This window comes from Nicotiana tomentosiformis, chromosome 12, assembly GCF_000390325.3.
Source record: "Nicotiana tomentosiformis chromosome 12, ASM39032v3, whole genome shotgun sequence".
In the NCBI taxonomy this organism is placed as follows: Eukaryota; Viridiplantae; Streptophyta; class Magnoliopsida; order Solanales; family Solanaceae; genus Nicotiana; species Nicotiana tomentosiformis.
In genome coordinates, this window is record NC_090823.1 from 107952477 (window position 1) to 107980440 (window position 27964).

Here is a 27964-nt window from a genome sequence, read left to right on the forward strand (position 1 = left end):
TTAAATATTGTAGAAGTTTATTCTTCAAAGAATTTTACATGAAATAATAGAGGTGATCTTTGGTTTAAAGGAAGAAACCAAAAGAAATAAAGCCAAGCAAATATAGCAGACATAGACTAAGCCCCTAAGCAAATACCAAACTTGGAAATGCTTCCAGGTAAAAGGCCACCAAACAACATCAAAAAATTCTGCCTAACATACTCAACTCAGAAGCACCCAAGACAAAAATTAAATAAATAAACAAGGAATAACAAACAGGGAAAGGGAGAAAAACTTTGAACTATATACACATTGTGGCAAGTCTCTGGAAGTGTTAATCCAGTAACAAAAGATGTGCACTGGCTTTCATCAATCAACTGTGGATAGATTACTCAAGCAGCTTCAAGCTCCAATTGTAGCTTCATTTTCTGATTGTTTTCAAGTCTAGAAGTAATGGTGCAAATTTAGGAGTTTCTGCTTTCCTTTGTTGGAACTACTGAATAGAACAGGTCACTAATGTACGACACTCATCTTTGGTGGACAAAGTTACCCGGTACTTGCGTTAGTTGGAGGTAGCAATATTCATCTAGAATACGCTTGGTGACAAATATAGGATCTAAAAAAAAGTAATTCTTCAATCTTGGTAAAACATCTTGTACATTCAGAGCTATCTGCTACAAGTTCTGCTCTTTCTGGTGCTGTCATTCATTTCACCATTAAATGAATTCCAAGACGAAACCTTGAGCTTGTAAGGAGAATGTTGGCCTGAATATGTTTCGTGTAACCTTAGGTGTTGCTTCAGCGTGCTCATTGATCTTGTTTTTGCCTTTGCAGATTCTGTGGAAGCCATGTAAGTAGGAAATATAGGAGAATTTGGTAAAGAGTTAACATCAACATTTGATTTTTGTTTTACATTAGAAAATGATCTTCTTGGTAGTGAAGAAGGAGAATGTAGTTCCTCTATAAAATCTGTTCTATGCACTTTCCTCACTTTAAGTTGCATCGTTCCATTCATGTCAGCTAGAGGAACATTTGAGTCTGTAAATTGATCAAATAACTCTGCTTTTCTTGGTGCCTCAAGTTCTGCCAACTGATGATCAAACCTGCAGCTTCTCCGGTTTTTCTTGCTGGTTAATAATTCCTCTAAAGTTTGATCATTTCTTCTCTCCTGAAAAGAAGCAATATAATGTAAATATGTAACTTCTATACACTGACGATCAGGTTACCTAAAAGATAAGTACAAGTAACTGCCTATAAAAAGGAGATTAGTAACCTGGAAAATGAGACAGGCTACGTGCTATAGTGTATATAAGTTAAATCTTATTTTATTAACAAAGGAGTGAGAGAATACAAATGCAAGTGAAGTTACCCGATGTGAAAATGAGTATTTCATCAAATGCTCTCTTTTGGTAATGGCTTCTTCTCTTCTTGACCACAAGGCATCAGTGTCTTGTTCTGAAGCCAAGTTGAAATCCCAAGTCCTATGGCTCTTGCATTTAAGCTGCCAATGATCAAAATCATATTACAAATATAGAGACAGGAATTACAATCTTCAAACTGCAAACACTAAATAAATCCTATCATTTTGGACAGACAAAATCAATTTCCTTTCCCTTGAATCAATGATCCAATAGTTGTAGTTGAACTATGTGTGGAACTTTAATTATTAGAGAAAAGTAGAACGATTTTTCTTACCTTTAATCCGTTAGATTTCATGCTCTCGTTTGGGCTATTAATGAGTTTCTTGTCGCTGTAGTCGTGATAATCATCTAAAGTAGGGAGTCTAATTTGATACACTCTTGCCTTTGACTTTTGAAGTGGCAAAATGAAATTCAATCTGGCAATGAGTCTTCTTCTCACAATTTCACCTCGAATCACCGCTTGAAGCTTCACTAGTCCCTTTAGAGCACTTAATGCTTTCCTAGCCTACACAACATTCCACAAGGTTAGAGATTAGGCACCAGTTCATGTCATCAAAGGCCAGAGAAGTTTTGATAAGTAGCCATAAAAACAAGCATAAGTTCTTAAAAATGTGCCCAGCTATGAAGAGTTTAATTAAGTTAAGAGAGATTTTCCGATAACAAAAAAGCTTTTCTCCCCAACCGAGGTGATAGACCACCTTATGTGATTACCAGCCAAAGGAAGAAAAAAAAAGAAGACAGGGTGCAACCTTAGGTTTTCTCCACTTGCTCTGCAGTACGAGTCTCATACAAAGCCGTGCTCCTCTAGAAGAAGAGGGGCCTGCATTTTAGCAGTCCTTATTTACTGCTACATACTTTATTTTTGGGTTTATGGCTCAGTTAGTAGAGCATTTGGCTGTTAACATGACGGTCGTAGGTTCAAATCCTGCTATATCCACACCTGCCTTACACTCCACTAAGAATAAAGATGCATAGTAGCCCCCAAAGATGACTCTTCGGTCTTTTACTTGCTTCGGCGACCTCGCCCTTTTATTTACAAGTTACTACCTAAATTCTCAACAAAAGATTTGAATAATCTTGGAAACTTTTAGTCTTATCAATTTATCGATAAATGGCTGTATGAAGATCTTCAAGGCGCTTATAGCAATGACTGCAATTTCTATCCTGATTACTAGCTAATACTCAACCTAATGCAGTCAAATGGAAGTCCAAAACAAGTTCATAATGGAGTTGCAGGAGCAGAAACACTAAATGGACTATGGACTAAGGAAAAAATCAAGAAACATTAGAGATGATGCTTACCAGGTGGCCGCGATAGGCACTTTGGATTTTAATGGCAGCATCTTTACGTTTCCTTTTGAATTCATTTGGAGCATTCGTTAGACGGATAACATCAGCAGCAGCATTAGCAGCAGCTACAGCAGCCTCAGCAGCTGCTGCTGTTGCTATAGCAACAGCCAAAGCATGTTTCCTCTGCTCTTCTTTTGCCTCATTTAATGTTTTCTCAGGTGCTTCTATAGCAGGACATTTCCTCAACTTGCACCTTCCAAAAAAACATTTCCATTTCTTTGGTTTCTGAAAATATTTTTCATAATTTCCAGTTTAGAAATCCAAAGATTAAAACTCATTAGTAAGCTACAGAATCTTGAAATTCAAACCTTTTGATCAGCTGTTGGTTTTGTCTCAGGAATGAAAAGTCTCTTGACAAAAGTAAACCAATTTCTTCTCTTTCCCATTTAGAAATTCATTAGTTTACACAAATAGATTTATCAAACACCTGCCACCTTCTGTATTCTGAAGAGGGAGAGCAGAATTTCAGATGCATTTCTATTCCATTCAATAAAACAAAAGGGTGTAAAGCTACAATATGAAAGCAAGAAACTGTCTCACATCAGCAGAATTGTTCATTTTCACAAAAGGACATTTCTTATGATGACAGCTAAATGTTCTTGAACTCTTGGAAATAATAGATACAAAACTTTGAGTTAGCAGAAAATTTAAGGCACATACCAATTTTATGGACATGCAAAATTTGGTAACATCAAACAAGAAGTCTTGCCAGTGATTCTTGAATAATAGTTGTTGTTTTTGTTGTTTAATGTGTTTTAATTTTCTCCCCTAATTCATGTCTCTTATATCCAACAAGGAGAATACTGACCTCACTTGTGCTTTGAGAAGCACACCATGTGCTGTGGCAAATGAAATGGAAGAGTGAAAAGCTAACTTTAGACAAAGGGTTCAGGAAAAAAGAATTGATGTTTCAATTATGTTAAGTACTTTTGGAGGTGACTTGTGGGAAGTCTTTTAACATCATACTACTTAATAATAAAAGGCCCTCTTCTTTTGCTCCCTTTCCCCTCTTCTCTAACTGTCATTTTCTTAACTTAGAACTGACCTTTTCAAATGTCTTTTTCTGCTTAGAATTTACTGATTTAACCTGGCAAATTACTCTTTGCATTCAATTGACAAAGAGAAGGATGTGGTGGTTTTTGTATTTTCCTTCTTTAGTTGTCTTTTACTAGGTGTTTGTGTTAACAAGAAGTAGCCTTAGTAGGGATAAAGAAGAATTTTGCTCTGAAGAATTAATAAATGAGGAGAGTATTAAAAAATATTACATATTTATTCACATCTTGGTGCAACATGTTGGATAACAAACTCATTTTCTTTATTCAAACATATAAATATAAACTAACTTGGAATTGAGGCGTAACTTTTATTATTTGTTGTAATGTTTTAATTAATACTTCTAATGAAACTAGGTCCTGGGACAATGATTGCTTTTGAATGATATAAGATCTTTGTATAGATTTCTAGCATCACCATCCTTCTCAAGTTCCTTGCTAGTCTTGAAAATAGGCCATTGGAGTAATTAAGACCTTTTACGTCAGCTCAAAAACATAATAAGAATGGCGAAGATTTTGTCCCAAAGCAAAGCTCTAACTCATGTCATTATCAGCTCGTAGAATGATCCCAAATTTTGGAATTTTCACAATGTATTGAACTGTTCATGTAGTGCTTATATTATAGCTACACTACCCGCCAAACAAAAATATACATTCAACTTTGTATTCATTATTCTAAAGTTATTTTTCTTTCTTTTGTTACACAAAATTATTTTATTATACTCTAGTTATCGCAATAGTCACTTTGACCAAATTTTATAAAACTTTCACATGAAAAATTTATTATGCTATTGACATTATAAATTCCCCCATTTATATAATACCTTCTATTTATTATATACTCTATAATGTATTTTTACCTAGGTATTTTAATTACTTATAATTAAAATAACTTAATATTATTTAATTTATTATTTTTATAATATATTCGACATTTAATTTTTCCTTAACGCTAATTTTCAAGATATAGAGGCATCATTATTAAATTTTTTGGTAATATTATTGTGAATAAATCTCAAGTCAACATTCTTAACCATACATAATGAAATAGTTTTAACAAAAATTATAAAATTAAAGCTCACAAATTTATCAATCAAGCCGTATTCGTTAATCAATTAAATAAAATACCCACATTTAGCACACTGACACATCAAATTAGTATTTTTAAAAAAATAATATTAACAGATAAAAGATTTAAAATACTTAATATTAAACACAAATATCTTTGAATTTTGTTGAAAGTTTTACCTACTATAAAAAAACTATCATTTGTTAACTAAATCTGTTTTTATTATTTTAAATAAATATTAAAAAATAAATATTTTTTGTCATTTTTATGTTTCAATATATGTTCATGTTTGGATATGATTAAACAAATTGAGTGCCATGACAAAATAAAATATACGGATATATTATAAAATATTATAAAGTTATTTTAATTATAAGTAAAATACCTAGGTAAAAATATATTATATAGTATATAATATATAAGGTATTACATAATGAGAGGATTTATAATGCCAAGGGCATAATAGACTTTTCAGGTGAAGGTTTTATAAAATCTGGTCAAAGAGACTATTGTGATAATTAGAGCATAATAAAATGATTTTTGTGTAACATAAGAAAGAAAAGTGACTTTTGGGTAATAAACGCAAGGTTGAATGATTTTTACGTAACAAAAAAAAGAAAAGTGACTTTAAGGTAATAAACACAAAGCTAAATGACCACCCATAAAATTTACTCAACAAACAACTATTATTCTAGTATTATTTTGCTGCCAAATAACAACAAAAACCTCCAACTAATAACAATAACCAAAATACCCAACACAACTACATCAATCTCCACCCAAACATACAATAATCTACATCAATCTCCACCCAAAAATACAATAACCTCCTACCAAAATATAAACTAAACCATTCAAACTAGTTCACACTAAATCAAAATAACTTAAATATTCAAACTAATTCATGATACAAACTCAAAATAACTTGATCAGAACTTGTAACGACCCGACCGGTCATTTCGAGAGTTGTAGCCCTGTTCGCCCTTTTCTGCTCATTTTTGTGCTTTACTATTATTTTATGACTCATCGGGTTAGTTGGTTTGGGTCCGGAGAGAATTCAAAGTGAATTGAGATACTTAGTCTCTTAATTGAAAGCTTAAGTTGGAAAAGTCAATCGGATATCGACTTATATGTAAATGACCTCGAATTTGAATTTTGATGGTTCCATTATCTCCGTTGGGTTATTCTGGACTTAGGAGCGTGTCTGGATTGGGATTTGGAGGACCGTAATAGAACTAGGCTTAAAATGGCGAAAGTTAAAATTTTGACCGGAGGTAGGCTTTTTGATATCGGGGTCGAATTCCGAACCTGGAAGTTGAAGTAGGTTCGTGATATCATTTTTGACTTGTGTGCAAAATTTGAGGTCAATGGGACGTTGTTTGATAGGTTTCGGCGTCGTTTGTAGAATTTGGAAGTTTCAAAGTTCATTAGGCTTGAATTGGGTGCGATTCGTATTTTTGATGTTGTTTGAGGTGATTTGAGAGTTCGACTAAGTTCTATGATATTTTGGGACTTGATGATATGTCTAGTTGAGGTCCCGGGGGCCTCGGGTAAGTTTAGGGTGGTTAACGGATAATGTTTGGACTTAGCTTGATGGCTGAAGATTTGCTGGTGTGAATTTTCTGGTTTCCTCTTATGCGTTCGTGAGAGAGGTCTCGCATTCACGAAGGGCATCTGTTGGCAGAGAAAGTTTTGTTCTTCGCGTTCGCGAAGAAGATGATGCGAACACAAAGATTTGGACTGAGAGTGCATCGTGAACACGAGAATGGTGACGCGTTCGCGAAGAAGTGTTAAAGCAGCTAGGGACCCCAAGCTTTTGGTCTACGCGTTCGCAGGGCAGTGGTCGCGTTCGCGAAGAGTGGGGTCGGCAAAGCTTCACGTTCGCGATGCTGGGGTCGCGTTCGTGAAGGGTTAATTTGAGGGGCAGTCAGAATGGTCTACGCGAACGTGAGAGGATGGTCGCATTCGCGATGAAGGCATCACTAGGCAGTATATAAAGATTCAAAATCGAGGGTTCCAGGATTTTTCACATTTCTAACATTTTTGAGCTAGGTTTTGGAGATTTTTGAGAGGATTTCAAGGTCATTCTTGAGGTAAGTTCCTTGGATTCATTTCTATTCAATAATTATGTTTTTCCACTGATTTTCCCACATAGTTAGTGTGTTTTTGAGGTGAAATTTTAGGGGTTTGAGGCTAGGGATTTGGAGAGTTAATTTTGGGGATTTGAATGGCGATTTGATGTCAGATTTAAACATATTTGGTATGGTTAGACTCATGGATGAATGGGCTTTCGGATTTTGTGACTTTTGTCGGATTTCAAGACGTGGGCTCAGGGGTCGGGTTTGAGCCAATTTCGGATTTTGAGCTATAATTTCGTAAATTCTTGTAGAATTGATTCCTTTAGCCCGTATTGATTGTATTGTACTGCTTGTGGCTAGATTCAGGATGTTTAGAGGCCGATTCGCGAGGCAAAAGGCATATTGGAGTAAAGTTTCGCTCAGATTGAGGTAAGTAACAGTTTTAAATCTACTCCTGAGGTTATGAAACCCCGAAATTTATATGATTGTTTTGGAGGTGACGCACATACTAGGTGACAGGCCTGTGGGCGTGCACCGTGGGAATTGTGACTTGGTCTATTCTGTGAAACTGAAAAGTTGAATAAACTTATTGTTAGCCATATGCTCTTCATGTGTTATAGAAATTTGACTGTGAATCATGTTAGAGACCATGATTAGGCTATGTGTTGGTACTGATGGGACCCACCGAGGTCGTGTTACATGTTGAATTGCCTGCTAAATGCTATTTGTACTCAGTCTCAGTTTTTATTCGCACATCATATCTCATCCTCTATTATTCTTGTTGATACATCATATTATTGTTGTTTGGGATGATTTTCCTTATTTATGAGAGCCCGAGAGACTAGAGAGATTGATGACTGAGTGAGGCCGATTGTGAGGATATTTATGGGATCGGGCTGTACGCCGCAACATGTTTCATTGATTTATGCCATGATTGGCTTGATATAGCGCTTGGGCTGAAGGAGCCCCTTCGGAGTCTGTACACACCCCCCAGTGAGCGCGGGTACCTACTGAGTCCGAGTGCCGAGTGCCGAGTGCTAAGTGGTAAGTGACTGTGAGGAATGAGTGATTATGAGGTTGGAGTGAATGGGAGGACTGAGTGATTGTTTCCCTGAGAGGCTGTATATGATTTCATTGTTGTTGCACATAGTTGCCATATATAACTGTTCTAGAAACTTCTGAAAGATATTTTTATCCGATTTTTACTTGAATTTGGCATAACTAAACTGATTTGACTTAATTTGTCGGATTTGAAAGCATGTCTACTTTCCTTGTTGGGACTACTGAAAATGAATTATAATTGTGTAGCTCGTCACTATCTTTCAGTTCCTTATTTATTATTGTTACTTACTGAGTTGGTTGTACTCACGCTATACTCTGCACTTCGTGTGCAGATCCAGGAGTTTTCGGATGCAGAGAGTGTTGATATTTCACGTAGCTGACTGTTGGAGATATCGAGGTAGCTGCCTTGCATTTGCAGTACTTGTTTCTCCTTCCTTATCCTTTCTTTCGTTGTATTTGGATCCAAACTATTATAGACATTTGTTTTCTAGACTGGTGATGTATAGATGCTCATGAGCTCAGTGACACCCGGATTTTGGGAGCTATTTTCCGCACTTGTGTTTTGGGTTTTACCTCTGATTATGAAAACTTTGCCTATTTAAAATATCTTGATTTACTTTTCAGTTAAATATTGGAATTATTTTGGAAATGTTGGCTTGCCTAATACCATCGATAGGCGCCATCACGATAGTTTAGGATTTGGGTCGTGACAAATTGGTATCAGAGCCTAGGTTACATAGGTCTCACGAGTCATGAGCAGGTTTAGTAGAGTCTTGCGGATCGGTACAGAGACGTCTGTACTTATCTTTGTGAGGCTACCGAACCCTTAGGAAACTTCACATTCTTGAATTCTTGTTGTGCGAATCTGTTGATTCTGGTAACTAACTTTCTGTTATTATATTCTCTCATAGATGGTGAGGACACGTACTACTGGGCAGGACGGACATCCACCAGTACCACCAATTGGGGCCAAGAGAGGCCGAGGCCGCAGTTGGGGTAGAGGTGCATCTCGTACAACAGCTAGGGCCACACCTACAGATCTACCAGTTTCCCCAGTTCAGGAGCAGGTTCCAGTACTGGATGAGCCTGTGGGACCATCTCAGGCACCACCCGTGCCCACTGTGATTTCAGGCCTTCAGGAGGCCTTAGCTCAGATTCTGATCGTGTGCACCAGTCTTGCTCAGGCAGTCTCTGTTCCGGCCGCAGCAGCCACTTCTCAGGCCGGGGGAGGTACTCAAACTCCCGTCGCCCGCACACCAGAGCAGGTGATATAGGGACTCCAGACACCGGGGGCACTATTAGCCCAGCCGATTACAATTGCTCAGGCCCATGTGGTTCCTGTTATGTCTAATGATGAGCAGCGGAGATTGGAGAGGTTTGGGAGACTCCAGCCTCCATCTTTCAGTGGTACAAAGGCGGAGGATGCCCAGAGTTTCTTGGACAAGTGGTAGAGGATTCTCTGTACAATAGGTATCCTGGAGACCAGTGGGGTCTCGTTCACTACTTTTTAGTTCTCTGGGGCTGCCTTCAGTTGGTGGGAGGCTTATGATAGGCGTAGGCCGGTCGGCACAGCACCACTTATGTGACAGGAGTTCTCTATTCTCTTCCTGGAGAAGTTCGTGCCTCAGTCCTGCAGAGAGGAGCTACACAGACAGTTTGAGCAGCTTCGTCAGGGTGATATGACTGTGACACAGTACGAGATGAGGTTTTCTGAGTTGACCTGTCATGCAGTCTGGTTGGTTCCCACTGATAGGGAGAGGATCATGTGGTTCATTGATAGCCTCACATTTCAGCCGCAGTTGCTTATGACTAGAGAGAGAGTGTCTGGTACTACTTTTGATGAGATTGTCGATATTGCTCGTCAGATAGAGATGGTCCGCAGCTAGGAGAGGGTTGAGAGGGAGGCCAAGAGGCCTCGTGGACATGGTGGATTCAGCGGTGTTCCTTCTGGGGGTCAGTTATACCACGACAGGGGTCGTCCTTACAGGCATGCTCAGACGGCTCGCCCAGTTCACCGTGGTGCATCATCTGGGCATGGTTCACACAGTTTTCAGCAGGGTCACTCATCTTTCAGTGCCCTTCCAGCTCAAAGTTCATCCCGTGCTCCATCGAGTCAGGACTCGTCTATGCCAGGTCTTTCTACCAGTTATCCCAGTGCTCGGGGTTCCTTTCAGTCCCTGCTACCTGCACCAGGGAGTTTGGGCATGTGTGGAGGCAGTGTCCTCGTCGTCAGGGAGGTCCAGCGCAACAGAGGAGTCAGGTTGCGACTTCTATAACAGTTGCTACACCATCCCCTCAACCAGCTCGGGGTGGGGCACAATCAGCTAGAGGTTGACCTAGAGGGGGAGGCCGATCAGGTGGCGGTCAGACCCGCTTCTATACTCTTCCTGCCATACCAGATGCCATTGCTTCAGATGCAGTGATCATAGGTATTATTTCACTTTTCCACATAGATGCCTCTGTATTATTTAACAATGTGTCATCGTATTTTGCTCATTATCTGGATATGCCCCGTGAGTCTCTAGTTTCCTCTGTTCATATATCAATGCCGGTGGGCGATACTATCATTGTAGACCGTGTATATTGATCCTGTGTAGTGACTATTGGGGGATTGGAGACTAGATTTGATCTCTTGTTTCTTAGTATGGTTGATTTCGATGTGATCTTGGGTATGGACTGGTTGTCTCCATGTCATGCTGTTTTGGACTGTCACGCCAAGACCGTGATGTTGGCGATGTCGGGGTTGCCACAGATTGAGTGGCGAGGTTCTCTAGACTATGTTCCCAGTAGAGTGATTTCATACCTGAAGGCCCAGCGGATGGTGGAGAAGGGTTGTCTATCTTATTTGGCCTTTGTGAGGGATGTTAGTGTAGAGACCCCTACTATTGATTCTGTTCTGGTGGTGCGAGATTTCCCGGATGTGTTTCCTGCAGACCTGCGGGGCATGCCGCCTGACATCGATATTGACTTGGTGTCGGGCACTCAACCTATTTCTATTCCACCGTACCGTATAGCACCGGCTGAGTTGAAGGAGCAGCTTCAGGAACTCCTTGATAAGGGGTTTATTAGGCCTAGTGTGTCACCTTGGGGTGCACCTATTCTGTTTGTGAAGAACAAGGATGGTACTATAAGAATGTGCATTGATTATAGGCAGTTGAACAAAGTCACAATCAAGAACAAGTATCCTTTGCCGCGTATTGATGATCTATTTGACCAGCTTCAAGGAGCGAGGTGTTCTCCAAGATTGATTTGAGGTCTGGGTATCACCAGTTGACGATTTGGGACTCGGATATTCTTAAGACAACTTTTAGGACCCGATATGGTCATTATGAGTTCCTTGTGATGTCTTTTGGGCTGACCAATACCCCAGCATCGTTCATGCATTTGATGAACAATGTATTTCAGCCTTATCTTGACTCATTCATCATTATATTCATTGATGATATCCTGGTATACTCTCGTATCCAAGAAGAGCATACCTAGCATTTGAGGATTATTTTGCAGCGGTTGAGGGAGGAGAAACTTTATGCAAAGTTCTCTAAGTGTGAGTTTTAGCTCAGTTTAGTGGCGTTCTTGGGGCACGTGGTGTCTAATGAGGGTATTCAGGTGGATCTGAAGAAGATAGAGGCGATTTAGAGTTAGGCCCAGACCGTCCTCAACTACGGATATTCAGATCTTTCTTGGCTTGGCTGGTTATTACCGTCGCTTCATGAAGGGTTTTTCGTCGATTGCATCGCCCTTGACCAAATTGACCCAAAAGGGTGCTCTTTTTAGGTGGTCGGATGAGTGCGAGGAGAACTTTCAGAAGCTTAAGACTGCTTTGACCACAACTCCAGTTCTAGTTCTACCATCAACTTCTGGTTCTTTTACAGTGTATTATGATGTTTCTCAGATCGGTATTGGGTATGTTTTGATTCAGGAGGGTAGAGTGATTGCATATGCTTCGCGCCAGTTGAAGCCCCATGAGAAGAACTACCCTGTTCATGATTTGGAGTTGCCTACCATTGTTCATGCATTGAAGATTTGGAGGCACTATCTCTATGGTGTGTCCTGTGAGGTATTTACAGATCATCGGAGCCTCCAACACTTGTTCAAACGGAAAGATCTCAATTTGAGGAAGCGAAGATGGTTGGAGCTGCTAAAGGACTATGACATTACTATTTTTATAATCAGGGGAAGGCCAATGTGGTGACCGATTCCTTGATTAGGAAGGCGGTGCGTATGGGTAGTCTTGCTTTCCTTCCCGTTGGAGAGAGACCTCTTATAGTGGATGTTCAGGCTTTGGCCAATCGGTTCATGAGATTGGATATTTCGGAGCCCAGTCAGGTTCTCGCTAGTGTGGTTTCTCGGTCTTCCTTATTTGACCGCATCAGAGAGTGCCAGTATGATGATCCTTATTTGCTTCTCCTTAAGGACATAGTTCAGCACGGTGATGCCAGGGATGTGACTATTAGGGATGATGGGGTATTGAGGATGGAAGGTCGGATTTATGTGCTTAATGTGGATGGGCTACACGAGTTGATTCTTGAGGAGGCCTACAGTTCACGGTATTCCATTCATCTGGGTGTCACGAAGATGTATCAGGACTTGAGGCAGCACTATTGGTGGAGGAGGATGAAGAAGGACATAGTGGGGTTTGTAGCTCGGTGCCTTAACTGTCAACAGGTAAAATATGAGCATCAGAGATCAGGTGTCTTGCTTTAGAGGATAGAGATTCCAGAGTGGAATTGGGAGCAGATCACCATGGATTTCGTAGTTGGGCTACCACGGACTTCAAGGAAGTTCGATGCTATTTGGGTGATTGTGGATCGGCTGACCAAGTCTGCGCACTTCATTCCAGTGGGTACTACTTTCTCTTCAGATCGGTTGGCTGAGTTTTACATCAAAGAGATTGTTCGCCTTCAAGGTGTGCCAGTTTCCATCATTTCAGATAGAGGCACACAGTTCACATCGCAATTTTGGAGAGCCGTGCAGCGAGAGTTGGGCACTCAGGTGGAGTTGAGTACAATATTTCACCCTCACACGGACGGGCAGTCCGAGCGCACTATTCAGATATTGGAGGATATGCTATGTGTGTGTGTCATTGATTTTGGGGTTTCATGGGACCAGTTTCTGCCACTCGCGGAGTTTGCTTACAACAATATCTAATCAATCGAGCATCCAGATGGCCCTATATGAGGCTTTGTATGGGAGGCGGTGTAGATCTCCGGTGGGTTGGTTTGAGCCCGGTAAGGCTAGGATTTTGGGTACAGACATGGTTCATGTTGCATTGGACAAGGTTAAATTGATTCAGGGGCGGCTTCGCATGGCGCAGTCTAGACAGAAGAGCTATGCCGACAGGAAGGTCCGTGATGTGTCATACATGGTTGGGGAGAAGGTTCTGCTGAAGGTTTCACCCATGAAGGGTGTTATGAGATTCGGAAAGAAGGTCAAGTTGAGCCCTAGGTTCGTTGGGCCGTTTAAGGTACTTTAGAGGATTGGGGAGGTGGCTTACAAGCTTGCCTTACCACCTAGCTTGTCGAGTGTGCATCCAATATTTCATATTTCTATGCTCCAAAAGTATGTCGGCGATCCGTCTCATATTTTGGATTTCAGTACGGTTCAGTTAGATTGTGATTTGACTTATATTGTGGAGGCGATGGCTATTCTGGTTCGGCAGGTTCGAAAGTTGAGGTCAAAAGATATAACTTTAGTTAAGGTGTAGCATAGAGGTCACCCAGTTGAGGAGGCTACTTGGGAGACCGAGCGGGAGATGCAGAGCAGATATCCACACCTATTTGAGACTCCAGGTATGTTTCTAGACTCGTTCGAGGATGAATGCTTGATTAAGAGGGGGAGGATGTAACGATCCGGCAATTCGTTTCGAGAGTTGTAGCCCCGTTCCCCCTAATCTGCTCATTTTTGTGCTTTACTGTTATTTTATGACTCATCGGGTTAAGTGGTTTGGGTCCGGAGAGAATTTAGAGTGAATCGAGACACTTAGTCTCTTAATTGAAAGCTTAAGTTGAAAAAGTCGATCGGATATCGACTTATGTATAAACGACCCCGGATTTGAATTTTGATGGCTATATTAGCTACGTTGGGTGATTCTAGATTTAAGAGCGTGTCCGGATTGGGATTTGGAGGTCCGTAGTAGAATTAGGCTTAAAATGGCGAAAGTTAAAATTTTAGAAGTTTGATCGGGGGTGGGGGTGGGGTGGACTTTTTGATATCAGGGTCGGATTCCGATTCTAGAAGTTGGAGTAGGTTCATGGTGTCATTTGTGACTTGTGTGCAAAATTTGAGGTCAATCAGACGTGGTTTGATAGGTTTCAGCGTCGTTTGTTGAATTTGTAAGTTTCAAAGTTCATTAGGCTTGAATTTGGTGCGAATCGTATTTTTGATGTTGTTTGAGGTGATTTGAGGGTTCTAATAAGTTCGTAGGATGTTTTGGGACTTGATGGTATGTTTGGTTGAGGTCTCGGGGGCCTCGGGTGAGTTTCAGGTGGTTAACAGATCATTTTTGGACTTAGCTTGATGGCTGAAGATTTGCTGGTGTAAATTATCTGGTTTCCTCTTATGCGTTCACGAGAGAGGTCTCGCGTTCGCGAAGGGAATCCGTTGGCAGAGGAAGTTTTATTCTTCACGTTGGCGAAGTAGGGGACGCGAACACGAAGGTTTGGACTGAGAGTGCATCGCGAAAGGGGGAATGGTGATGCGTTCGCGAAGAAGTATTGAGGCAGCTAGGGACCCCAAGCTTTTGGTCTACGCGTTTGCAGGGTAGTGGTCGCGTTTGCAAAGAATAGGGTCGGCAAAGCTTCGCGTTCGTGAGGCTAGGGTCGCATTCGCGAAGGGTTAATTTGAGGGGCAGTCTGAATGGTCTACGCGAACGCGAGAGGATGGTCGCGTTCGCGATGAAGGCATCACTGGGCAGTATATAAAGATTCAAAATCGTGGGTTCTGGGATTTTTCACATTTCTATCATTTTTGAGCTCGGGTTTGGAGATTTTTGAGAGGATTTTCAAGGTGATTCTTGAGGTAAGTTCCTTGGATTTATTTCTATTCAATAATTATGTTTCCCTACTGATATTTTCACATAGTTGGTGTATTTTTGAGGTGAAATTTGGGGGTTTGAAGCTAGGGATTTGGAGAGTTAATTTTGGGGATTTGAATGGCGATTTGATGTCGAAATTTAACAAATTTGGTTTTGTTAAACTCGTGGGTGAATGAGCTTTCGGGTTTTGTGAATTTTGTTGGATTTCGAGATGTGGGCCCGGGTTGGGTTTGAGCCAATTTTGGATTTTGAACTATAATTTAGTATATTCTTGTAGATTTAATTCCTTTAGCTTGTATTGATGGTATTGTACTTTTTGTGGATAGATTCGGGATGTTTGGAGACCGATTTGTGAGGCAAAGGCATATTGGAGTAGAGTTTCTCTCGGATTGAGGCAAGTAACAATTTTAAATCTGGTCCTGAGGGTATGAAACCCTGGATTTTGGTGTTATATAATTGTTTTAAAGGTGACACACATGCTAGGTGACGGGCGTGTGGGCATGCACCGTGGTAATTGTGACTTGGTCCATTCCGTGAAACTGAAAAATTGAATAAACTTATTGTTAGCCATATGCTCTTCATGTGTTATAGAAATTTGACTGTGAGTCATGTTAGAGACCATGCTTAGGCTATGTGTTGGTATTGTTGGGACCCATAGAGATCGTGTTATATGTTGAATTACCTGCTAAATGCTATCTATACCCAGTCTCAGTTTTTATTTACATATCATATCTCAGTCTCTATTATTCTTGTTGATACATCATATTATTGCTGTTTAGGCTGTTATATTGGGACTTGAGGCAAGGTGGAGATACAATAGTCAAAGAATAAAAAATTATTTGCATTAGGCCTTATGCCAACCTAATAAATACATGAAATGTGTTTGTATGTTGACCTCTATCAATTAACCGTGATTGAATAATATATTTTCTCTTCTCATGAAATTACTTAATTATTGTAAGTTAATATAGTTTGGTATAAACATTGAGTGCTGCTTCTCTCTCTTCTCTCTCATGCGATCGGTGCACGTCAGCTAACTGTATGCCGAAATCGACCATGGCAAGAGGGCGAGGATGGGTACGATGACGAGGATGAGGACGAGGATGAGGAAGACCTAAGAAAGTTCCACTAGTTGCTTTTGGAAGCTCAGTGGGAGCTCGTGTGAAAACAGAGGAAGCTCGACCTAAGATAGCAGAAACTACCCCAACTCAGTTAATGGAGGATAAGAGAACTAATGCACTGGGATATGGAACAAATCCTAAAATAGTGGTGCAATGACTACAGCTAAGCGGTGATTTATCTCCTAGCTTTGAAGGAGAAAATCCCCAAATTGCAAACCCTAGGTCAATTGAGGGACTACTAATTGCTAATCCTAAACCAATTGAGTGGATTGCAATAACCAAGGATGCAGAGGTTGTACAAATGGCAAAGGAAACAGAAGTGATTATAGCAAAGGTTACACAACAACCACTAGGAGGAAATGCTATAGTAACCAATGGAACAGTGAAAGATATAGAACAAGTTAATCAAAAACGAACAAATGATCCAAAGAAAATGGGGACATGGACTAATTTGTTTAAAGGTAATAGGTCAGCTGCTAATGGCATGACCCTTTCATACATCCCCCCAACTGGTGGATGGCCAACCAGTAGTGCAATTGGAAGAAGATGAAGTAGCACCAGAGAAAGAGAAATGGAGATGTGCATTAATATCTTATATCATTGGTGAGACTCCTGGATATACTGTAATGTGTAGTTACATTGGGCAGAATTGGTCTAAAGTTTCTACTCCTGATGTTTATTATCATGAAGAGGGCTACTATGTGCTTAAGTTTCATACTATCACTGATATACATGTAGTCTTCTACGCTGGGCCATATACAATAAACAATAGACCAATAATCTTGAAACCTTGGACACCCGAGTTTGATTTTAGCAAGGAGTTTCCAACTGATATCCCTATTTGGGTAAAATTTCCTAACCTCCCAATGAGTTGTTGGAGTAGTAAGTCATTGAGCAGAATTTCTAGTGTCCTAGGCACACCCTTGTATGCTAATGAATGCACTACTAAACAAACAAGGATATCCTATGCACGTATACTAATTGAAGTAAATGTGAGTCGAACATTGTCTGAGGAAATCACTGTGATTGACCCAAAAGTAAGGAAGTTTCAGCAACAGGTAACCTATGATTGGAGTCATATGTTTTGTGATAAAAGTCAAATTGTTGATCATAGTTGCCAAACTAGAGCCAAACCTCCAGTGCCACAACAAAAAAGGAAAAGAGATAACAAACCTGTCACATATGAATGGAGATCCACTGGCCCGATAATACCAGCTACAAAATAAAATGCAGTACCAGAACAACCCCTCCAGCAGAAGAGATAACAAGAGTATCCTAAATAGAAGAGGATAATAGCTGAAAGTGAACTAAGGCCACAAATCTTAGAACAACCAGAAAGTCCAAGAACAAGTAGAACACAAGCATGCCAATCAGTAGAGGCAGGAGGAAATTCTATCATCCAACATATAGGGGGTGGAACAAATGCAAGTCCAGCTTTTAACCTTCACAACTTTCCTGATCTTAGAGTAACACCTACAAAATATGGGTCATAACCTAGTAGAAAAGGGCGCAGTGAAAACAACTTCATACTCCTGGATAGGGTAGGGATCCAAACCTTACTCTATGAAGTTGTTATTATAGAATGTTAGAGGAGTAAATAAGTGGTATAAACAAAAGGAATTGAGAAACTACATGAAGAATAATAACATCAAACTGGCAGGATTGGCAGAGGCAAGAGTCAAAGAACATAATGCCCAAAAGATCAGCCAGTACATAATGCCAAGATGGAAAAACCTAATGAACTATCAGGAAGCAACAAATGAGAGGATTTGGGTAAGCTGGGATCTAAATTATTATGTAGTGCAAATGCTCAGAACTGAAGCTCAACTAATAGACTGTCATGTTAAAAGTCATGTAGGTACTATGAATTGGTTACTAACTGTTGTATATGGTTACAATACAATAGAGCAAAGGACACCTTATGGGGGAACTTGAAAGAGGTGGCACATGGGATAAGCATACCATGGATAGTTACTGGTGACTTCAATGTAGTAATGCTACCACAAGACAGAATGTTTGGGAATCCAGTGAGCTATGCAGAGACTAAAGACTATGCTGATTGTATACAAGGCTTAATGCTTAATTAACTCCAATGGAAAGGTGAATACAATACATGGACTAATAAATAAGGTGGCACTGATAGAATCTACAGTAGATTATATAGAACATTTGGGAATCATGAGTGGATCATGCAATGGGGACACTTACCTATAGTATATGATGTTCCCCTCATATCAGATCACTCTTCAATGGTACTAGCTATGGCTCATCTAAAGCACAACATTAAGGTACCATTAAGATTTTTTAATATGTGGGCTAACTATGACAACTTCTTACAACTGGTAGAACAAATATGGAAGAATAATATGGCTGACAACAAGATGAAATATATCCGGCTAAAGCTAAAAGCCCTGAGGCCCCTATTAAAGTAGCTGAACAATGAGGAGTTCAAGTTTATATATCATAAGATTGAGAAGACTAGAGCTGAATTGATTAATACTCAGAAAAAAATCAGTAACAAATATTCTAATGAATTAGTGGAAATGGAGAGACAACAGCTCACAACTTGGAGAAATGGTCTATGATTGAGGAGCAAGCATTGCATAAGAAATCCAAGGCTCACTGGATAAGACTAGGGGATTCTGACTGTGATGATCCGATAGGTCATCTAGAGTTTTAAACCTTAATTCTATATTTTGAAGCCTCAAATAGCTTCTTTAAGTCTTCCTCGATTTACATGCGCAGTTCAGGTATTTTTTGGAAGGCTTTTATATTAAAAATTGAAAATATACATGAAAATTTGCTTTAAAATATCTATTTGGGTTGACTTTGGTCAACGTTTTGAGAAAATAGACCAGATCCATATTTTAACGATCCCAGTGGGTCCGTATCATAATTTGGGTCCTGGACGTATGTCCGGAATCGAATTCGAAAGTCCCTAGCTCGAGTTATCGCATTTTGTCAAAAATTTGAAGTTTAAAGGCTTAATGAATTTAAAGATTTGACCAATGTTTGACTTTATTGATAACGGGTCCGTATTTTGGTTCCGGAACTCGTTATAGGTCCATTAATATATTTATGATTCGTTTGACAAATTTGGTGAGAAACGGAGTTGGTTTGACGTAATTCGGATGTCCGGTTGTTAAAATAGAAGTTCTTAAATTTCATTGAAAGTTTCATTTGATTTGGTGTCCGATTCGTAGTTCTAGGTGTTATTTTGGTATTTTGATCACGCAAGAGAGTTGTATGACATTTTTGGACTTGTGTGCATATTTAGTTTGGAGCCCCGAGGGCTAGGGTGAGTTTCGTATAGGCTACAAAGTGATTTTGAACTTAAATGGAATACTGGTGCATCAGGTCTGCAGATCTCGCATTTGCGAGGACTTGATCGCAAATGCGAAGTCAGGCTCACATCTGCGAAGATGGAGGGGGCTGGGTCAGCTTCGCTTTTGTGAAGAGAAGTCCGCAAATGCGATGGGGGAAGGGTTCACATTTGCGAACAAATGGTCGCATTTCTGACTGGAAGCAAACCAAGGGAGATTCGCATTTGCGAAAGCCTTGGCTCGCACTTGCGACACTATATGTCGCTTTTGCGAAGATATCAGGATCAGATATTTTTCGCATTTGCGAAGAATTGATCACAATTGCGGTCATCGCAATTGCAAACTTGGTGTCGCAATTGCGATAGCTGCAGCTGGGTAAAAGAAGGGAAAACAAGATTTTAGTTCATTCTCTCAAATGTTCAAACCTAGAAACCTTAGAAGTGATTTTTTCAAGAGCTCTTCTTCTCCAATTTGTTGGTAAGTGATTCTAACCTACATTCATTCAATTACCTATTACATTTTATAAGATTTCAATCTAAAATCTAGGATTTTCAAGGTAGAAATTGGGGATTTGGGTAGAATTAGATATTTTTATAAAATTGGAATTTAGACCTCAATTTGAGGACGGATTTCGAAACAAATTGCATAATCAGGCTCGGGGGTGAATGGGTAATCGGATTTTGATCTGAATTTCGGATTTGGACCAAGCGAGACCGGGAGATGACTTTTGTTGACTTTTTGAATAATGACCTTAATTGAACCTTTTTCATTCGTGGGTGATACGTGGGGATTTTGACTACTTATTTGCGCTTTTTGACTTTCATTTTAGTTCAAAAATGTTTAAAGGTATTCCCGAAAACTGATGAAATATGCTTACTTGCAGGAGTATTGAAAAATGAGCCATTACGATGAAATCCAGCTCAAGAAGGAGCGCTTTTGAACAAGGACAAAAATCAACACAGGCTCAAGTGCGGACTGCAGAATTCTATCTGCGACCGCAGAATATGAAGAAGAATCAACAGAGCTTCCATGTAAGGTGTGGATCGCACAATAACAGTGCGGCCGCAGAAGTCAAAGTTTAGAGAGTTTCAAATTCAAGCCCAACAAGAACTACGGACCGCACTATAATTATGCGGCCGTAGAAATCAAATGTGCGACCGCACCCAGAATTATGCGGACCGCAAAACTCAAGAGATGTGGCCGCAATACAGAATTGTGAGGCCGCAGAATCCACTCCTGTCAAGGGCTGAAGAAAAGTGCGGACCGCACACAGAATTGTGCGGCCGCAGAACCTCCGAAAGGGCAATTTTGTCCGAAAATTTTAGCTGTATATAAATAGACTTCTTTCACGAAATTAGGTTAAGTTTTTAATACCAGAAGTTTTGTAGCCGTTTTTCTTTACCCTTTTAGGCAACTTTAGCTTGTATTATTGATTTTACATTGGATTTTTATCTATTAATCTTGCAATATGAGTTTTATCATCTTTTCTTCTTTATTTTCTTCAATATCCAATATGAGTAGCTAGATTTTAGCTAGGGTTGTGATCTAACCCTAGTATGTGAACCTAATGAGTGTTTGATTTAGGGCTTGTTTATGGTTGGTGGTTTATTATTTAGCCTTATTATTGCTTATAAAATTAATAGTTGCAAACATTAGTTCTTGCCTAATTAACTTAGTCTCTTCTTGAGAAAGAGAAACTTAGTCTAGAAAACTTGGCTAACAAGAATTTGGGATGAATTCAAGAGATTGATAGTCACAATTAAACGGTTGAATCTAGAGATAGTAAAACCCGACTTGAGCATTTTATCAACTGTTTTATACAATACCCATTTGGACTTGAGAAAGCCAAATTGGGCAAAACCACTCTCTTACCGAGAGGTATTGAGTGGGTAATGGTGTGTTGATAGCTATAATATACCCTGACGAATGAAACTCGCTTTAAAGCTTACAACCCATTAGGCAAACACCTAGGTGGAAGTCACAACCCTAGGCTTTTTATATATTTGAAAAACAACATAAAAAACATTATTCTCTAGTTTCATATTTTTGAATTGCAATCCTTAGTGTAATTTTAGAAGTAAAATCAAAACAACTATTTGTGGAAGTGCAACTTAGATACTTCACGCGCTCTTTCCAAATATATACCACTAATCCCATCTACGCTCCCTGTGGATTCAATCCCGACTCCTAGTTGGGTATTATTATTGCAATCGACTATTTCACAACCCCGAATAGAGGTGTGACTTGGACGAGATCAATTTTTTGGCGTCGTTGCCGGGTAGCTAAAAATGGATTTAGCTTTATATTTGGTTTTGTGTGTGATTTGTATTCCTTTCCTTCTGCGTTACTAATCTTTTTGTGAAACCATTGTAGATGAAACAATAGCTCTCAACAACAATGATCCTCTCGGAAACATTCTATTGGGGGATGACATGGATGATGACTAAGTTGAAGAGGTTCCTTTTGAACCTCAAGCAAATAGACGAGGCTGACCCCCTCAAGACAACGTTCCCGTTCCTTCCCCACCTCCACCAAGAGCGGCTCCACACTGGGTGTTTCCAAACGAAGGGTATACAAGTGCCATAGTCCCGCCCCGTATTAGGTCGAGCAACTTTCAAATCACAAATGTTATGCTCACATTGCTAGAGAAATGGGGATTCTTCACCGTGGCTTCGAATCAAAATGCATACAAACACTTGAAGGGTTTTGTGGACACTTGTTGGGGGAGTAAAAAGACAAACATCTCTGAGGATGCTTTAAGGTTGAGGCTATTTCCCTTCTCTCTATGGGGGAAAGCCTTGGATTGGTTAGAAAGATTGCCAAGCCATTCCATCCGTACATGGGATGAATTGGCGGAGAAATTTATTTCCAAGTTCTTTTCTCCCGGGCATATGGCTACTCTTAGAGACGAGATTCTAGCATTCAAACAAGAACCCAATGAGTCTTTGCATGAGATACGGGAGAGGTGCCGAACTATGGTGAAAGAGTGCCCAAACAATGACATGACGTAGGCTATGATTCAACAAATTTTCGATAGGGGGATCAATACTACCAATTAATACGTGGTCAACAAACTTGCCGGTGGAAATTTCATGACAACACCATATGCTGAAGCTTGTGATATCTTAGATGAAATGGCAGATACTTCATCGGCATGGCAAAGTAGAGCAAATGTTTCTCAAGGTGATCCAAATGTGATTCACCTACATAAAGAATTGCATGATCATGGACAAGCAATTGCAGAGTTGACCACCACAATGAATCAATTAGCCAAGGCTCAACTTCAACAAGTTCAAGGTCCTAAGCAAGTCAATGCAATGGAGGGAGTAGATATGATGGTAAACAAGAGATGGCAAAAGGGTCAACAAGTACAAAACTGTGTGGAACAATATGTGCAAGAAGATAGTGGGTTTGATCAAGATGAATCGTACAATGAACAAGAGTAGAAAGTACAATATGTGAACAACTTCCAAGGGCAAAGAAACAACTCTCAAGGCCCGAATCAACAACAATGGCGATCTCAAAGAAATCAAGGGAATTGGAACTCTAGCAACCAAGGCAATTGGAATAGTGGTAACAACCAAGGTAATTGGAACAATCAAAACAATCAAGGAAATTAGAATGGTCAAAATAGCCAAGGAAATTGGAGTGGCAATAATCAAGGGTATTGGGGAGGCAACAACAAAGGGGGGTGGAACAATAACCAAGGGAATCGGGGGCCAGACTTTCATAGGCCCTCGATGTATCAACAACCGAGCAACCCGCCTCCTTATCCTTCCCATCGTCCTAGCTCTTCCAATAATGAGATGGGGCAAATTGAGAACATGTTCAAACAAATTGTGGAGAAGAATGCCGACTCCGATGCTCAACTAGCCTCTCACAACACTTCAATTCGCAATTTGGAAGTTCAGTTGGGGAAAATCTCGCAAGCTTTGAACACTCGTCCTAAGGGGACACCACCAAGTGATACAGTGGTGAACCCAAAGGGTGGGAACAACATGGGACATGCCATGGCCGTGACTACAAGAAGTGGAAAAGGTGGGGATGCAACCACCTCAAGTCAAAGAAAAATTGTGGATGATGAAGTGATACAAGAAGATGAGATTCCAAACAATGTGGTGAAAGCAAATGATGAAGTAAGAATTGATATTGATGACAATATGGAGGAGACTCAAGAGGAAGTGAACCCGTTTAAGGAGCACATTATTGACATACCAGAATCGGTAGTGCCAAAGGCTAAGGCACCAATGCCAAGGCCTCCTCCTCCTTACCCTCAAAGGCTTGTCAAGAAAAATAGTGATAACCAATTCAAAAAGTTCATTGACACGATGGATAGCCTATCTATTAATGTGCCATTGGTTGAGACTTTGGAGCAAATGCCTGGTTATGCAAAGTTCATGCAGGACTTGGTGACAAAAAAAAGGTCGATGAATTGTGAGATTATAAAGATGACTCATCAAGTGAGTGCAATTGTGCACTCAATGGCTCATAAATTAGAAGATCCTGGCGCTTTCACAATCCCTTGTACTATTGGAAGCGCCGACTTTGCTAAAGCTCTTTATGATCTTGGGGAGAGTATCAACTTCATGCCCTATTCGGTTTTCAAGATGTTGGGAATTGGGCAACAAAGACCCACATCTATGAGATTACAGATAGCGGATCGTACTATGAAGAGACCATTGGGTATTATTGATGATGTGTTGGTTCATGTGGATAAATTCATTCTTCCGGTGGACTTTGTGATTCTTGATTGTGAAGTGGACTATGAGGTGCCGATTATTTTGGGTAGACCTTTCCTTGCTACGGGGAAGGCTCTTGTTGATGTGGAAGCCGGTGAGCTCACTTTCCGGGTGGGTGATGAAAATATGGTTTTCCATGTGTGCAAATTTATGAGGCAACCGAATAGCAATGAAGTTTGTTCATTTGTGGACTTGGTGACCGATGTGATCATTGATGATGCTAGTGCCACGATGAATGTTGATGATACTTTGGAGGCCGTTTTGCTTAACCTTGATGATGATGAGAAGGATGGCTATGTGGAATGTGTGAATGCATTGCAAGGAATGGGGTCGTACACTTATGAACCCCGCAAATTATCCTTAGATCTTGAAAATCGGAAGACTCCTCTAACAAAGCCCTCAATCGAGGAGCCTCCCACTTTGGAGTTAAAACCATTGCCTCCGCATCTCAGGTATGAATTCCTTGGCCCGTGTTCTACTTTACCGGTTATTCTTTCCTCTTGTTTGACTAATGTGCAGATAGACTCCACATTGGCGGTGCTACAAAAGAGGAAGAAAGCTATCGAATGGACATTGGCGGATATTCGGGGTATAAGCCTCGCATTTTGCATGCACAAGATTATTTTGGAGGAGGATGCTAAACCATCCGTTGAACATCAAATAAGGCTAAATGAAGAAATGCAAGAAGTGGTCAAAAAGGAGATCATAAAGTGGTTGGATGCCGGGGTTGTTTACCCCATTTTCGATAGTTCGTGGACTTCTTCGGTGTAATGAGTCCCAAAGAAAGGAGGCATGACGGTGGTCACCAATGACAAGAACGAGTTGATTCCTACAAAAACGGTGACCGAGTGAAGAGTGTGTATGGACTATCGCAAGCTCAACAAAGTCACAAGGAAGGATCATTTCCCACTTCCATTACTTGATCAAATGCTTGATAGGTTGTCCGGCCGTGCTTTCTATTATTTCCTTGATGGGTATTCCGTCTACAATCAAATTCTTATTTCTTCGGAGGATCAAGAGAAGACTACTTTCACATGTCCCTATGGTACTTTTGTATTCTCGCGGATGCCATTTGGTTTATGCAATGCATCAACAACTTTTCAATGGTGTATGATGGCTATCTTCACGGACATGGTGGGGGATTTCCTTGAAGTCTTCATGGATGACTTTTCAGTGGTTGGGAATTCTTTTGATGATTGTTTATCAAACTTGGACAAAGTGTTGGCAATATGTGAAGAGCCGAACTTGGTGTTGAATTGGGAAAAATGTCATTTCATGGGTGCGGAAGGAATTTCCCTTGGCCACAAAATTTCAAAGAATGGTATTGAGGTCGACAAGGCCAAAGTAGAGGTGATTTCTAAACTTCCACCTCCAACATCCATGAAGGGAGTGAGGAGTTTCTTGGGTCATGCAGGGTTCTATCACTGTTTCATCAAGGATGTTTTCAAAGTGGTGAACCCCTTGTGTAAGCTTTTGGAGAAGGATGCCAAATTCCATTTCAATGAGGATTGCATGAAGGCATTTGAATTGCTTAAGTTCAAATTGACAACTACTCCTATTATCACCGCACCGAATTGGAGCTTGCCTTTTGAGCTCATGTGTAACGCAAGTGATGTGGCGATCGGAGCAGTTTTGGGGCAACGTATCAACAAAATCTTCCATCCGATCTACGACCGTGAACAATGCCCAAGTCAATTACACGGTGACCGAAAAAGAGCTCATTGCTATTGTTTTTTCTATGGAGAAGTTTTGCCCGTACTTGATGGGTACCAAGGTGATTGTCCACACGGATCATGCGGCACTTCGGTACTTACTGAGCAAGAAAGATTCAAAGGCGCAGTTAATGAGATGGGTACTTCTATTGTAAGAGTTCGATCTAGACATCCAAGACCGCAAAGGCAGTGAAAATCAAGTGGCGGACCACTTGTATCTCTTGGAGGAGGAGGCGAGGCCACATGACAACCTTGAAATTAATGACTCCTTCCTCGATGAGCAACTTCTAGCAATTTCAATGACCGAGATGCCGTGGTTCGCTGACTTAGCAAATTATCTTGTGAGTGGTATTGTACCAACTGAGTTCTCTTCAAACCAAAGGAAGAAGCTCAAACGGGATTGCCTTGAATACTATTGGGATGAACCGTACCTCTTCCGGATTTGTACATATGGTGTGATTCGTAGGTGTGTGCCGGAGGAGGAACAAGTTGAAATTCTCGGGGCTTACCACTCTTTACCATATGGTGGTCACCATGGTGGAGCAAGAACGGCCGCTAAAGTGTTGAGTTATGGATTCTATTGGCCTACCCTTTACAAGGCCGCAAGTGATCTAGTAAAGCATTGTGATGAATGTCAAAGAGCCGGTGGGATTTCAAAGAAAAATGAGATGCCCCTCACCACCATCTTGGAAATTGACATTTTTTATGTGTGGGGCATAGATTTCATGGGACCGTTCGTAAGCTCTTGTGGGAACACCTACATTTTGGTAGTTGTGGACTATGTGTCAAAGTGGGTTGAGGCCGTTGCTCTACCCAATAACGAAGCTAGAAGTGTGGTGGTATTTTTGAAAAAGAACATCTTTACAAGATTTGGTACTCCAAGGGCCATCATAAGTGATGGGGGATCGCACTTTTGCAACAAAGCTTTCGATACCTTACTCACCAAGTATGGTGTCACTCACAAAGTCACGACCCCCTATCACCCTTAAGCAAGCGAACAAGTGGAAGTCTCCAACTAGGAGATCAAGAGTATTTTGTCAAAGACAGTGAATACTAATCGGATGGATTGGTTGAAGAAACTTATTGATGCTCTATAGGCTTATAGGACGGCTTACAAAACACCGATAGGGATGTCTCCATACCGGTCGGTATTCGGTAAAGCTTGTCACCTTCCTGTGGAACTTGAGCACAAGGCCATGTGGGCATTGAAGAAGCTAAATCTTGAGTGGGATGTCGCCGCCAACTTAAGGGTAGCCCAATTGAATGAGTTAGATGAATTCTGGTACCATGCATATACAAGTTCTTCCTTATACAAGGAAAATATGAAGTACCTCCATGATAAGTACATTCGGAACAAGGAATTTAAAGAAGGTGATCTTGTGTTATTGTTAAATTATCGGTTACGAATGTTTCTGGGAAAGTTGAAGTCTAAATGGAGTGGCCTGTTTGAAGTTATGAGTGTGACACCCTTTGGTGCATTAGACTTGAAGAATAAAAATGATGAAGTGTTCAGATTCAATGGTCACCGGGTGAAGCATTATCACGGAAAGGTTGATGATGGACACATTGTGGCAGTGATTCATTTCAAGTGATTGATGGTAATCTGCGTCGTGCCGCGATGTTTAATCAGGAGCTTCTTGGGAGGCAACCCATGTTTATTTCTCTTTTTCTTTTTCTTCTTCTTTAGATAGGTCTTGTTTTGAGCTAACTGGTTTTGAAGTGTGCTTTGCAGGAACTGTGCTCAGGAAAATGGCTAAGTTTGGAAAAAGTGCGGACCGCACATTTATTGTGCAGAACACACAATCTTGAAGGCCATAGAAGAAAGGAGTTTGCGGACGCACAATTCATTGTGCGGCCATACAACTGGGCATCACAAAATTGCAAACTCTCTGTAGTTTGCATGTCAAAGAAATAGCCGATCTACGGCCGCACAAGGAATTGTGCGGTCCACACAAAAATCTGCGGCCACTCTCAGAAATGTGCGGACCACAGATCGTCAGAAGGGGTAAATGGTAACAGGTAGGG

General features: G+C 40.5%; 2 protein-coding genes across 3 annotated transcripts; one reads left to right on the top strand and one right to left on the bottom strand.

The window, feature by feature from the left end:
- Positions 1-589: 589 nt before the first annotated feature.
- On the bottom strand, positions 590-3686 carry LOC104113602 (protein IQ-DOMAIN 12-like). Of its 2 annotated transcripts, none has more exons than XM_009623816.4 (6): positions 3559-3686; positions 3059-3194; positions 2703-2975; positions 1675-1905; positions 1349-1480; positions 590-1147 (listed from the first exon to the last, which is right to left on the bottom strand). In XM_009623816.4, the coding sequence occupies exons 2-6, from the start codon at positions 3134-3136 to the stop codon at positions 647-649; spliced, it is 1215 nt and encodes a 404-aa protein (XP_009622111.1). In that variant the 5' UTR covers positions 3137-3194; positions 3559-3686; the 3' UTR covers positions 590-646. The 2 variants fall into 2 exon arrangements, with proteins under 2 accessions (XP_009622111.1, XP_009622109.1); XM_009623814.4 differs by lacking the exon at positions 3559-3686 and adding an exon at positions 3411-3547.
- A 19608-nt stretch (positions 3687-23294) lies between these two features.
- LOC138903195 (uncharacterized) lies at positions 23295-27531 on the top strand. Its single transcript, XM_070191125.1, has 3 exons — positions 23295-23897; positions 25239-25679; positions 27037-27531. The coding sequence occupies exons 1-3, from the start codon at positions 23295-23297 to the stop codon at positions 27529-27531; spliced, it is 1539 nt and encodes a 512-aa protein (XP_070047226.1).
- Positions 27532-27964: the final 433 nt, after the last annotated feature.

Bases quoted from the DNA above. Each gene is read 5' to 3' on its own strand.
- LOC104113602 (XM_009623816.4), bottom strand. From the start codon at position 3,136: ATGGGAAAGAGAAGAAATTGGTTTACTTTTGTCAAGAGACTTTTCATT. The intron at 1,906-2,702 runs GTAAGCATCATC...AATGTTGTGTAG, and splicing joins GTGCCTATCGCGGCCACCTG to GCTAGGAAAGCATTAAGTGC. The intron at 1,481-1,674 runs GTAAGAAAAATC...GATCATTGGCAG, and splicing joins TGAAATCTAACGGATTAAAG to CTTAAATGCAAGAGCCATAG.
- LOC138903195 (XM_070191125.1), top strand. From the start codon at position 23,295: ATGGGGCAAATTGAGAACATGTTCAAACAAATTGTGGAGAAGAATGCC. The intron at 23,898-25,238 runs GTGACAAAAAAA...ATTTCTTCGGAG, and splicing joins CAAAGTTCATGCAGGACTTG to GATCAAGAGAAGACTACTTT. The intron at 25,680-27,036 runs GTGAACCCCTTG...GATGCTCTATAG, and splicing joins TCAAGGATGTTTTCAAAGTG to GCTTATAGGACGGCTTACAA.